This window comes from Odontesthes bonariensis, chromosome 10 (assembly GCF_027942865.1).
Source record: "Odontesthes bonariensis isolate fOdoBon6 chromosome 10, fOdoBon6.hap1, whole genome shotgun sequence".
NCBI lineage: Eukaryota > Metazoa > Chordata > Actinopteri > Atheriniformes > Atherinopsidae > Odontesthes > Odontesthes bonariensis.
This window is the reverse complement of record NC_134515.1, coordinates 24,353,169-24,367,558: the sequence shown is the minus strand read 5'-3', so window position 1 is coordinate 24,367,558 and position 14,390 is coordinate 24,353,169. Positions and strand designations below refer to the sequence as shown.

General features: G+C 38.8%; 1 protein-coding gene across 1 annotated transcript; it reads left to right on the top strand.

Moving 5' to 3' along the window:
• Positions 1-7,057: 7,057 nt before the first annotated feature.
• Positions 7,058-9,355, top strand: trh (thyrotropin-releasing hormone). The gene is made up of 3 exons (XM_075475721.1): positions 7,058-7,156; positions 7,522-7,736; positions 8,232-9,355. Exons 2-3 carry the CDS (start codon positions 7,544-7,546, stop codon positions 8,846-8,848), a joined length of 810 nt encoding a protein of 269 aa, XP_075331836.1. The 5' UTR covers positions 7,058-7,156; positions 7,522-7,543; the 3' UTR covers positions 8,849-9,355.
• Positions 9,356-14,390: the final 5,035 nt, after the last annotated feature.

The window sequence follows — 14,390 nt, the reverse complement described above, 5'->3', positions numbered from 1 at the left end:
CCACCCACTCGACTGGCATCGCTCTCTGATGGACTGGACCCAGAAAGGCAGTCATCCAGGTGAGAATGAACATCTTTTGCCTTCAGAATAGCCCTGAAGTGCATTCATTGAAGAAGAATACCACCACTAAATCATTCATATGAAACAGATCATGCATAATCATGAATAGGAAACCTTGAATAAACATGACAATAGTTTTCCCATTGGAAGGAATCACCACAGAGAACATTTCCTCTGAATTTCTGCATGATATTAACATGCAAGACAAAGAGAACAAGCTTGTGGTCACCAGAGCTGAATCGGTCTTGCTGACCTGTGACACACTCCTCTTGCACACACTCACTTTCAGCAAGCCATCTCACCCAGCACACCCTGTAAGCTGTCACTCATTCCCTGCTGCAGTGACCCCTGTCAGGCCAGTGTCACTTTTGGGGGACAGGGTTTTCATGCCCTCCACACACACCAGCTATTTCATTTGTTTATTTCTTTGTTAGTGTCACTGTTTTTTCCTGAGTCTGCCTTCATGCTGTCCGTCTCCTACTCTGTGCTCCTAAAATATCCCTCCTGTCTGAGTCAGAGGTCTTTCAACTTGCCACCTCTGGATACTTTTCTATGAGCACGGAGGTGTTGGATTTCACCTGTCAGCGCATGCACTCTCAACTTAGTTTCAATAAACTTTATTCTCCCTTCTTACTCCTCTACTGTACTCTTCTGCACCCATTTGTGCTTGTGCAAATTATTCTTCACTTTAAGCACAGAAGGAAATACTACAGTTATCAAGTACATTAATTATCAGTTCATTAAATACTGAATCTCAGTTTGAATTTAATGTTGCTATGAAGGAATAAACACCACTCAGGCTTCAAACGTACTCTAATATGACTCTTCATGGTTGCAGAAATGATCAATAAAAGGAAGAGAGAAGGAGGAACTCATTTCAAATTCATTATGATAATGAACACGATGGATTCTCTCTTCTCCTGTATTTAGTAACAAACAGTTTTAACCATCTATACCCAGAGCAAAAGGGTTTAGATATTGATGTCCTATGTTAAAATCTCCTTATTTTACTATTTCTGAGATGATCAGAACTCAGCATCAAACCTGTCTCTTTTTTATGTGTTTCATTTCGCCTTAACGATGACTTCCTTCATATCATCTTTGTTCTGTGAGTCAGAAAAAGTATATACCGTGAACCAAATTCAGATCACATCCTGGTAGAATGTATCCCAATCTTCCTGAGTGTCGTTAAAACACCCTGCTGAATAAAATTTTTGTCATTTCAAAACTAAACTGAAATTCTGTTTTTAAGTATCATAGCCAATTTCTCAGGAGAAAGCAGGTCCAACAGTTTTCCCTTACGCTGAAAAAAGTCTTGGTCTTATTATGTTCATCTCAAATCCCAACTGTCTCAGTTATCCAGTCCATCAGTGAGCAACAGCATCATCAAGACCATAAATGAAGAACTTAATATGATGTAACATGTATTGGCGATCCCTGCATGGAGAAGATATCCTTGCACAGGCAAAACGTTTTGATCAATGAGGTGAAAACTATTCTTAGAAATGAAAAAAAAAATCTTTTTACAACATTGCAGCTTGGAATCAGAACCTTCAGTGTGATAAAAAAAAAGATATATGCTTTCTCAAATGATTAAATAAGCTTGATTTAAAAAAAAAAATAGTTAAAAAAAGCAAACAGGAACGGCGCGGTGGAACCAGAGATTTCTGTTAATTGCGATAACCAAGCTAATTGCATTACCTAAAATGCAACTAGACTCCGAAAATGTAGAGATTCAGGTGTGCTATCCATATGGTGCCACTTTAAGCACGGATTAGTTAAAAGCTTCTCTTCTTTCTGAGGCCGTACCGGATTTTTCACTGAATAATCTCCAGACTTGTAGTTCTCAGCCTCAACTCACCACAGGCAGAAATATTTGTCAGTAATTGAAAGCAGATTGCAATGTAAGGTGTCAGAGGAGTTGAAGAGGGTGTTTAACAAACCAATCAGGGACATCATGTTGCAAAATTCTCAGGATATAGCTGCTAATGTTTTTAAAAATTGCTTGGCAGATGATTGGATGAACCATCTGTTTAGCACTGTCGAATGCCATCTGAGCCAGTTGGCAAATCAAACTTTATTTCAAGCCGATTAGAGAAAGGAGAAAAGAAAAAAGCAAATATTCAAAAAAGAAAAGCTTATTTCTATTCTAATGTTCTGATGCAGCTGATGTTATAACAACATTTATGCCAAGCTGTTTAGGAATTGTCATTGTTTTCCTTCATCACACCTAAAACTCAGCTGCCATCGTTGGACCTTATTGGTTGAAACTACCTTGCAAAATGACTACCAAGGTTCCAAGTACAATATTTTAAACCGTAATATTTCATTAGATAACTAAATGCCACTTGCAAATTAAGTGGAGCATCGGTAATCTAACCAGAGAACAAATGTGGAAGCCAGTCGAGTTCCAGAACATTCAGGTGAGACTGACCATCATGGACTTCCGTCACTAAATAAACCCTCACACAAGGAGAAAGGTGATACTGAAAGCCCTACAAGCTTCCAGACTTATTGTCAGTAAACACATTTCAATGCTCCAACTACTTATACAAATCAAGAATTAACCGTAGAAAATGTGAATAAGATCCAGAAACACCCCCAACCTACACTCTGTTTGAGTTTATTTAAGACGGACTCAGATGAAGTGGAAAACTTTGCTGAAAAATTATTTTTCAGGCAAAATAAGGGAAAAGTTTACCATTTTCAATCAAATAATCAAATAGGATTTCCAAATCATAAAGTTTATAAAATACATTTTTATTTACATTCAACACAGCATCACATGTTTTCTGAAATAAGCTAGACTTGTATTATAAAGTATATTAGCATCTATACCTAAATGTTTCACAAAAGTAAAGAAGGATTTATTCTTAAAAAGTCATCTACTTGACTGATACGCTAACAAGAGTCCACGGCAACAGTCAGGAGAAGCTGCTGCATAGTGTTCCCATGGCAACTGTTAATGACACTGCTAACCAGTGCTACCAACAAGAAACAAAAAGGGAAAGATTTTTCTTTAAAGTTCATATGGAAGTAACAGTAAACACATCATTAGTCTTTTTTTATTGTCTATGAAAATGGGTGGAATTGAGCTGTGGGGCACAGGTAATAAGAGAGTCACATCTTTTAGTCTGAAAAAGAAGTTATGCTTCACTCAGAAGATGTGATAAATGAGGCCGACTTATGATTCCACAGCTTTGAGCTACAGACACGGAATCTGAAGTTTTTTGCAGAACAGGTTACCATGGCCACCACTGTGATGGTAGTCAAACCCCAGACTTACAGCTATAGAGACTTTACCTTCATATCGCCTCATGGTAAATGCCTCAGTGGACTGGGGACCCGTACACGGTGTACCCCGCCTCCCGCCCAATGGCAGCTGGGATAGGCTCCAGTCCCCACCGACTCTGAATTGAATTAGACGGGTATAGAAAATGGATGGATGGATGGTCAATGCTTTTGATCATTGCAAAGTTATAGACATGCAGCACAGCCTATGCTTGGCAGAAAGCTTCTTCGTACACTGGAGTAATTCACCATGATTGTGAATATATTTCAACATCAGCTGGAAAAGATAGAGAAGAAAAGCTAATGACTCTTATTATTTTCTCCTACTGCACATAGTGTACACTTAACCTATCCTCTTCCTCAATATATGCTGACCAATATCAGTTGTTCAGAGTTCCCTGCACTGAAAGACCATAATAGCAAGCTTTCTTGTGGAAAATGAGTCAATAAAGCGAAAGAAGCTGTGTTTTAATTACAGCTTTACAGTTATAAAAGAAGAAGCCTAATTGCTGCTAAACCTGCAGCAATCACTCCATCTGCTTTTATTGTTCTACATCTTTGCTACAAGGACGCCACGTTCACCCAACAGATCCTGTAGAATCACCAGACTTTCACCCACCAAAGCACACGTGGGCCTTTCATACTGCTTAAAATCCAACAACACAATCTGTTGAGCTATTAATTGGTTCCTTTGAGCATACCCTTACACACTTGATCTAATAGGAGGGAGGCGACCCACGTGGCAGGAGTGAGGAGTATGCCCACACAGATCAGACGGGTTTTAATTGTACCACTGTCACTTTCTGTGTTCGTTTGAGCCAGAACAAACTCACTACCTTACAGAGGTTGGTCTTTTAGCTCAAGGGATAAAATATTTCCTCCCTCACCAAGTTTCAGAGGCTGGTGCCGTTTGACACAATGCTTTTTAAACTTCTTTTGAAAAAGTACTCTGTTAGCTTGTTTTTTTTTTTTAAACTAATATCATTTAACATGTTAGAAAAAATAAAAAACCTGCACTGTTTTCCTCATATTTATAGGTCAGTATGACCTTTCAATAAAGATCATTTACACAACAAACAGAATGATATTTGATATTTGATGATATTTGATATTTTTTAACTTGATTTATTGGATGTGACAGCACATTGATAGCATGTAATTAAAGCATTACACAGTCATTTCAATTCACATTGGTATTCAGCACTGACTGCTTGTTACTACAAGAGTTTTTCCATAGAGTGAAGTACATAATGGACAGACAGTTTCATGTGAAATGTTGATCCAAATATGAGGCCTATCTTCAACCAACTTCCAAAAGAGTTGGGATAAAAACAACATCTTAGAGAAGCAAAGTTCTCACAAGTTAAGATGGACCGAGGCTGAGCGATCTGCAAAAAAAACTATCTGCTGATTGTGGAACAAAGTCAGAATAAGGATACACAATTTAAAATTTCAAAGATGGAATATTCTATCATCTACAGCCTATGATATAATGAAAAGTTCTGAGAATCTGGTCAAAAAGACGTGAAAAGGTTCATCAATGATGAAAGGTATATCCAGGTTTAAGAGCACTATTTGTCCCATCCGGATGGCATGAAGACCTTGCATATTTCAGCAAGACAAAGCGAAACCACATACTATTACGGCAGCATGGCTTTGGAGTAGAAGAGCCTGGACTGGCCTACCAACACTGATGGATGATGTGTTTTCAGTGTTTTATTTTGAAATATTTGTCTGTGAGCTTTGCAAATCGTTGTTTTCTGTTTGATTTATATCTTATACCTATCATGGGATCTGGATTTTTTTGGACTTTGGTTTTGTGTTCTCATGTCTTGGGTTCTTTGTGTTTCTATTCCATTTCTTGTCTATCCTTTAGTCAGTGAATGTCATTAGGATTTAAAATGTTTAGTCTTTATTTGTGCTTTGATTACCTTTTGGTTGCTCTCTCTTCTTGCTCTTAGTTGGTTTTTAGGTATGCTGAGTTGATTTGTATTCTTGAGTTATTGGTTGTTTGCTTAATTCTATACTCTTTAGGTAGATGTTTCAGCTACTTTCATGTTTAGTTTAGGTCCTGCCTTGTTTTTGTCCTGTTTTTGTTTTCTAGTTTCACATTCTCACACATAGTTTCCTCAGTGTTCCTCAGCTATTCTCATTCACCAATCACTCTCCCCCTCTATTAAAGTTCCCTGGTTTTCCTCAGTCTTTGTCAAATCCTTGCCATCAACAAATTGAAACTTCATAGTAACAACTGTCTGCAAAAAAATAAAAGCACAAACGTAACCAAGACCAGCTTAGAACATCTAACATCAGACTTTCTGACAACTTCTAGCTGTTGTTGGTTCTTGGTGGGACTTGGCCAACTCTTTGGGCAATTGTGGGGACGCATCAGTCACTTGTCTGACAATATCTGTGTGTTTACATCACAGTATTTTCCTAGGCTGATACTCACAGGCTTCACCTGAACAGAATAGTTGTCCATAATTGACAAATCCTCTGTACACTTTCACATACTTCTCCAATCTCTGTGATAATAGAACGAAAAACTGCTTGAAAACTGGTTTAAAACAACACTTCACATTATATGTTAAATGTTCCCCGTAACATATAGTCATATATGTCATATATGACTATATGTTACGGGAATCCTACAGTCATATTTCAGTTTGCTCTTTTGCACAGCTTTCTTCAGCCACAGAAATACTGGAGCTGTTTAACTATTGGAACACAGTCTATTAGAAAGTGGGGAAACCTGCCCCATCTTTACTTCAGAGGGACTCGGCATTTATGTATCTTTGCATATCCAATCACACCTTTAGGCCCACGCCAAACCTAATTTTACAGAAATCCCCCACCTTGTCAAATTTTTTTAACCATTGCACCCCTTTCCTAGTCTTATGTTGCCTCTGACCTGATTTCTTTGACACGTTTTGTTGGCACAACATCCAAAATGAGCAGATACTGTCTACGTATTAGTTCTGTATTCATAAAAATTGTTTCATACATTCGCAAACGGTCCATTTTGTTTTTATACTGGTGGTATAAGAAGGGGGAAAACACTTGTCTTTGTCACTTGTCAAACTTGTCTTATCACATTTCGTCTGTCCTGGTTGCTCTAATCAGCAGCACTTGCTTCCACTAACCCATGTAAAATTTGAAGACCCGGCCAGATGGGTTCAGCTCTCCCTCATGTGTGCTGTGACTTTGGGGTAAGGTTGGAAAATATGAATAGCCTCTCTCTCTCACTGCAGCACTTACTGCCCCCACAAGAAGACCATCAGATTATTGAAGGAACTCGGACAATTCGTGTCGTCTACTGAGATCTAAACAGCGATGAAAATATGAAAGTCTGATACAAAGAGACACTATGTAGCTATATATATATAAAATGAAAGGATTCGTGTAAAGAGAGTAAATCAAAAACTTGCATAAATATCTTCTAAATGTAAGAATCTTTAAGACTGAACCTATATTAACCAATGAAGTTGAGAGCTGGTGTCTATCTTACTCTCAATTTGTTTTTCAAATGACAAATTGGGCTGCGGCCCCTGTTGGACGATCATTCACCACATACAGTTGCGCACGACTTGGTGACATCAATGGGGGGAAGAGGGATCCTGAAAAATTACTCCAGCGTTAGTATGACGACAATGCCCGGGAAGTATAAATGCAGAGCCGAGAAGCTTTCTTGTCATACCTCTACACTCAACCTTAAGGGTCACCAACCGCTGAGAGAAGCTGAGAGCAACCATTGCCAGAACCGGTTACGCCAGAGGCTGGGGACGACCAGAGTTTGGATACTTCTCAGGTAAGTAAGGCGCATTTCAGAACCCCTGGAATCAAAATAGGTTATGTATACTGGGTTGGAGTTTCTAGTTTTCGTTGTGTGTGGGTTTTTCTTTCTTTTTATTTTATACATAATTTCGACCGTTTCAAACTGTATTAATCTTGTTTAAAGATCGTTTTAAGAGATGCTGTCGTCTCTCGTGTTTTTGGACACTAGCTTTATTAAAATTACTCTTCACGATTTCATACAATTTGTCATTTGGACTAGATAGGCTATATGATCTTCTAATATTCTATTTTTCTAAAACCAGATTTCTGGTCCAAATGTTGAACTTAAAATCAGTTCCCCTTCATTAATTATGTTACTCTTACATTAATCTCCTATAGCAGACGAACAAAATAGATTACCATGAAGTCGGCAAGCCTTCTCTTCCTGGCTTCTCTCGCGATCTGCAAATTGACGGTGTCTGATGGACAAGGCATCTCCGCTGAGGAAGGGACGGACCGAAGGACCACCATAGACGACATCATATTACAGAGAGCAGAAAGTCTCCTGTTACGATCCATTCTCAAAAAGCTGCAGGAAGAAGACGGCAGAAACGGTGCGTAAAACTAAAGGATCTGGATATATTTCAAGCAAAAAAGAAACAATGTATGACTTTGAAGCAGAGTGGTGCCATACAATTCTTATATATGTTTTAAAAGTCGTTTTTATTATTATCATCCTTATCTTTATTATTTCCCACTACATGACACTGATACCTGATGTATTTCTGTGGACTGTTTTGATCTAGAAGCGGCAACACATTCTCAGTATTTTGTGCTTAATACTCGAAAAAATAATGTTCAAATGTCGTTTTCAGAAAAGTAGTGGAAAGTAAGAGAATCATCTTTCAGTATAGGCCTATTGATACAATTTAAGAAATAGGCTATGGATCACTTCGTGCCACTTCGTGCGCAATGTACGCACGCGGTAAACGAGCTGTAAACACATTTCGCTCCATGGTGATAATTAAAGTAGTCTCGATGGCTGATAAATAAATAATAAATAAGTTTCCCCCTTCCCCCTTCCCGTTTTTCTTTTTCTTTTTTTCCAGATGGGTTCTTCCCTCAGCCAGAATGGGTGACAAAAAGACAGCATCCCGGTAAGAGATATATCAATGATTTGGAGAAGAGGCAACATCCCGGCAGGAGAGAAGAGGACGAAGATGACTTGGACTTGGATGTGCAAAAGAGACAGCACCCAGGCAAGCGCGAAGATGAAATGCACACGTTCATGGGGCTCCAGAAAAGGCAGCATCCGGGAAAGCGCTCCCAGACGGGACACATTTCTGACAGCCCCTTTATTCTGCTAAGTGAACTTTCCAAACGACAGCACCCAGGCAAGCGTTACCTGGTGCTGCACAGCAAACGCCAACACCCAGGTAAGCGCCATACCTCGGATGAGGACGGCGAAGGGGACTGGGATGCTTATGAAGAGGAAGACCTCCCAGAATTGGAAAAGCGTCAGCACCCAGGAAAACGGTTTTTGGAAAACTCGAGCACGGAATTTGGCACAAACAGTCCGTGTGATGTTTTGGACTCTGAGAGCTGCAGTAAGACCAGCTTCCTGCTCGACTTTTTGGACAACATTAACAAGAGCCATGATGAAGAGAAGAGACAGCACCCGGGTAAAAGGTTTGCACCGGAGGAGGATTTAGTGGAAGGAGAGTAGGGTCAACAAATCTGCTTTGTCGTAAAGAAATAAATGTATAAATTAAGTGATCATTATGAATTATGAAAGATGTAAAAGTAATTCGATCATTTAAGCTTTTGAGCTATTTTTCTTCGGTAGATAGTCACTGTATTATTAAAGCAAAGTATTTATCTGATATATTTTGGGCGCTTGCGTATACTTTTCTTCCAAACTCTCAAATTTGCTGTAGGTACATACGGTTTTCAGAACAGTTTGTGCCATACGATGATCAATTATTTATCATTCTAGAACGATAATAATATTTGTTCTGTTTATTAGATTACTTCTGCTTACACAGATCTTGGGATTAAAGCATTAGACTACTGGCTTCAGCTATGTTGCCTCTGTGAGGCAACACACGCTTGTCAGCGTTGTACATGCCTGAGTTAAGATATAATAACAATGGCTGCGTTTACAGCAAGGGAATCCCTTCATTGATTGATTTGTGTTTTATTATTTTCTACTTGTGTAAATATAAAGGATGCCACAGCAAATCACGTGTGTCACTGATTATTTTTCTGCATCACGTCACAGATCATGAAGAATAGTGTTGTAAATTGACGGCTGCCTTTGCCTTCCAAGTCAAGCAGTGATTTTTTTTTTATTGGACATGAAAAGGCGGTGGTAAAAAAAATGTATATTTGCTTAAGCTGCAAACTGTTGATTCAACCCCAACGTCTGTGGTCCGACAGAGTGATCACCCTGCGGTGTCCCAGCATGATTAATGCAATCTATAGTTGATAGTGTCAGGTATCCACTGCCCTGTGTGATGGGCACGTTCCACCAGAGCTGCTACACGTGGGCCTGATCAATATGCAAACTAGTTATCAAGCATCAGAGCTAGAGATGGAGACCCTAATGATGTTTCGCGGTGTTGCTCACATTGCAACTCAAGTAGAGATCTTTGGAGTATATACCTAACGAGCTGTAAAATAAAGCAGGTAAAATAAAGGCTAGATTAGAGGTAGGGTGAGTAAATATCACAAAAAAAAAAAAAAAATCACAAACTATTCAAAACTACATGAGAAGCACCAAAAGTGACAGAAATGCAAAAAAGGTTTCTGCCAATACTGTGCTACTCTGGCTCTATTTGTTTCCATTGTATCTGTGAGAAAGAGTGAAATGTACACCCCCACAGACAAACTTAAGTGAATGAGGGTGGTCATTGAGTTGTGTTTTAAAAGAAATATGTATATATTGTCATTTGTATTTCTAGAAGAAAAACTTGCTGTCTAAATATTCAAATTAGCCTACAGTTTCAAAAGCATTTTTGAAGATTTTAGGCAGCTTCTACAGCTGGCTGACTGACTGCAACATGGCACCAAAGGGAGAGCTTTCAGTTATTGGATAAATTATTTAACCCCCTCAATAAGGTAATTCAACTCAAAGTGTGGCAAAATATTTTAGGCAAAATATTTTGCCTAAAATATTTTGCCAGTTACCAGTGTCTAAAATTTGACTTAAGTCCAGAAAAGCCAAATATAAACCATCACCTAACACCTACAGAGGAAAATAAGTTACAGTGGGCCAAAGAGAAGCAGCCATGGACTGTGGATGATTGGATGAAAGGGATGTTCAGCGATGAATCACCAACCTGCATTTGGCAGGGAAATCATGCCGGAACTTGTGTTCAGTGAAGGTCCAGTGGAACATATACAGATGACTCCTGAAAGATAACAAGCATATTTCCACAGTCATTGCTGATATGGCGTTACATATCAGGTAAAGGACCAGAGGACATGGCTGTCACATGACACCTCTCCTCACTAGCAGCTGATCGTGTAAATAACAGTTGATGTTCACAGCACTGGGCTGGTTGGTGTGGGCGACATGAAACCAACTTAACATTGTTATTCATGGTGTGTTCATTAAGAGAAGCTTCGCCATCTCTTTTGGAGACGGAGCACCGTTATCTTACAATTAGGTGCTACATGGAAAGAGTAGTACTATTTCCAAGTGCCACTGGTGGTCCCAAACAAAGAAAAAGAATCGGAAGACACAAGAGATTTTGTAACTGGTATATTCAGTTTAGTTGTATAAAGTGTTGTGTTGATGTCTGCGGACCGACTGAAAGAAACTATTCACCACCTTGATGTAAAGGGCACTGCTGGTACCTCCAACAACACACCAAGGACAATTATAATTACAGCCCCAATTCCAAAGTTGGAAGGTTGTGTAAATGTAGAAATAGAATATAATAATTTGCAGGTCGCATAAACATAGGTCGCATATTTTATCCACATTATCTGGACGGGAGCATACGTTGCCCTAAAACCTGTATATACCTTTCAGCATTGATGGTGCCTTTCCAGATGTGCAAGCTGGCAGTTTCATCGGCACTAATGAACTCTCATACCATCAGAGATGCTGGCTTTTGAACTGAGTTCTGATAACAAGCTGAATGGTCCCTCTCCTCTTGAGTCCAGAGAACGTTCTGTGGTCAGACAAATCCCTCTGCTTGATTCCCCTGAGCGCAGAACAGTTCTTCACTTTGCCTCAGTCTATTTTAAATAAGCTTTAGCCCAGAGAAGACTTAATGGAGACCTACTGCGTATACCTGACAGCATTTCTGGATCATGTTCAGATATGTCTTCTTCTTTGCACAATGGCAATTTAATCTGCATCTGAAGATGGCACTTTTAACTGTGTTTTCAGACAATGATTTCTGGAACTGTTCCTTAGAACCGAAGATCACGGAAATCCAGTCGTGATATTCGCCCATGTCCCTTGAGCACAGCGAGGTCTCCAGATTCTCTGAATATTTTGATGATATGTGCTGTAGAAGATGGGATGTTCAAAGTCTTTACAATTTTATGGTGAGGAACATTATTCTGATATTGCTCCAGAATTTGTAGACACAGTTCTTTGCAAACTACTGAACATCTGTCCAGTTACTTCTGAAAGACTCTGCCTCTTTAAGCTGCTCTTTTTTTATACCCATTCATATCACTCACCTGTCACCAATTAACATGATAAGCTGCAACTTGTTCCATCAGCTGTTTTTTCTTAATATCACTTGTTTTTCCAGCTTTTTGAGGCATGTTGCTACCATGAAGTTCAAGATAAAGTCATTCATTCAATCATTTTTCATAACCACTTCATCCTATTCTGGTTTGCCTATCCTAGCTGCCATGAGGTGAGAGGCCAAATTTAAGATGATTCATATTTCTTATCAAGCAGAGCTTTTATCAGGTGTTGAAATGTCGAGGAGCTTGAAAGATGATGTAGAGCATAAAGCCACTTCTCGTTTTTGTTAGGAGCAGAGGGCTAACTATCCTTTTCTTCTTTAGAGATGAGGGGAACAAACTAGTGGAGCACTGTTTTCTTCAGTAGGGAAACTTTGCGGAACAGAAACGTTTGCCAATTCATGACAAACATGTTGACTCATCCATTTCAACACAGTTTCTTACAGGACAAACACAATCTCGTTGTGAGGACGTTTCATTTTCAAGTCTGATCTTAGGTTCGACAATTGTGCATCAACGGGTCACTGTCGTGACTTGTCATGAAACTGTAAATATCTGCTCTTAAAACTCTGTTTGACGGAGTATTGCAGGATTTCTTTTTAAAAAAGTTCACTATGATGTCCTTGGTTTAATACATCCACTAATGGCTTGCGCTGAAGGATAGACCACTGCCTCGCTTCACATGATTTTGTAAATTATGTATCTTTTGCTGAAATTTCAGCCTCTCTCTTGACTTATTATGTAATCTCCTTTGATTTTTCTTTGACTCTAACACTTTGACTCTAACGTCTCTATCCCAAGTGGAAATTCAATTATCCTCTTAAGAGAATTGGGAATTCTATAAAGAAATTAATCAAACGGCAAAAGAGAGGGAACTGTCTTTTTTTTTTATGCAAGCAAGAAAAGTTCAATTTCAATGAAAGGCAGACCGTAATTGGATGAGTAAACATTTAGATAGTATTTAAAGACGTTTTTTTTGGGAGGGGGTATCAGCTTTTGTTGTTTTATCAGGTTTATGTTCTGTATGAATTAAAATCAGATGAACATATTAAAATCAATCATTTCCAATCACAACTGGGCAACATGTACATGAACACATGATCAGAGCAAATGGACAATTGAAACAATCAAGGGCTCACTGGATGGAAGATCAGGGGGGAAATGGGCTTATTTATTTTTTTAATCTGGCAAAACAAAGACAAACAAAAAAAATCAAGATTGTAAATTAATGTGGGAACTGTTGAAAACCAGGAAAGAATGAATGAGGAAATACAAGCCTTTAACACTAAATACAATTTTTAAAAGAAAACTGTCTCTCTTTCTTTTTTACCAAACCAGTTAAATTCCATTAACCTTCAGTTAAATCCAATTCAATTCGATACAGTTCAATAAGATGCCAATTCTTTAAAAAGTTGACCGGTCAAAGGAACCAACGCAGGGCATTAGTGTTCATTTTGATGCATGCTGCAGCGGGCAACAGTTGGGAAGAACACTCCCTTTTAACAGGAAGAGACCTGGAGCAGAACGATACCCAGGGAGGGCGGCCATCTGCCTCGGCTGGTTGGGGGCGGGCAATACATGGAGAAGGAGCTCTGAATTGGAAAACTAGATGAAACAATTAAGCAGAGACTAAGAGGAAGGTGGCAAAGGCACTGGGAGAAAGAAGGGACAAAGAGATGGTTTTACAGAGTACAAGGAAAGTGAGAGATATAAGATGCTTAAAACAGGAGCAAAGAAACAACACAGGCAGGTGTGACTGCTGTGTTTGTTACATTGTTGGAGAAATGAGGCAGATTTGATTCATATTTTATAAAAAGAAGGAGTGCTTATTTCAGCATCTTAGAGCAAACTACTTTGATACCAGTTGGGGATGGTAATGCAATGATTTATTTGCTAACTGCTAATCAGGGCTCTCAAGTCTCACGCAATGAGTGTGAGACACACGCATTTCAACAAGTTCACACGCCACACATGGCATTTCTCACGCTGAGAAATTATTAACTTTGTTGCACAGAAATTCTAATGGCCTATACTATAAACGAGTCAATGGCAGGTTAAACTCAACAAGTAAAAGAAGAATACTGATGATGATTATGATGACTGGAATGGCATAAAAAACAGTGGTGTTTTGTCTGAGATTTGGAGGTAACTGAAAATGTTTATCAAATTCCTGATGGCTAATTAAAATCCCAATAGCATTTATTGTATTTACTTAGTTAATTAATTCAGACAATATTCTTCAGTATAAAAAATATGAGGGTTTTTTTCCCCCCTTTTTTCTATTTTAGAGTACCTATGTACTCAAAAAAATAAGAAAAATGACATTGAACAATGAACAATTGAAGATTATTAAATGTTTTTTCCAAAATAAAAAAACAGAGGCCTCCGTTTTTATACGTGTCCATGACAACACGTGGGATGGTTCTTATTTTTCCATCAGAAATGAAAGACTGTTTCATCTAAGGAGAGGGAGAAGTAGATCGCGCGTTTGTTTCCTGCCGTTTGTCCCTCCTCAGTTCCCTTAGTGACGAGAGGCTAATCACATGACCAGGTAG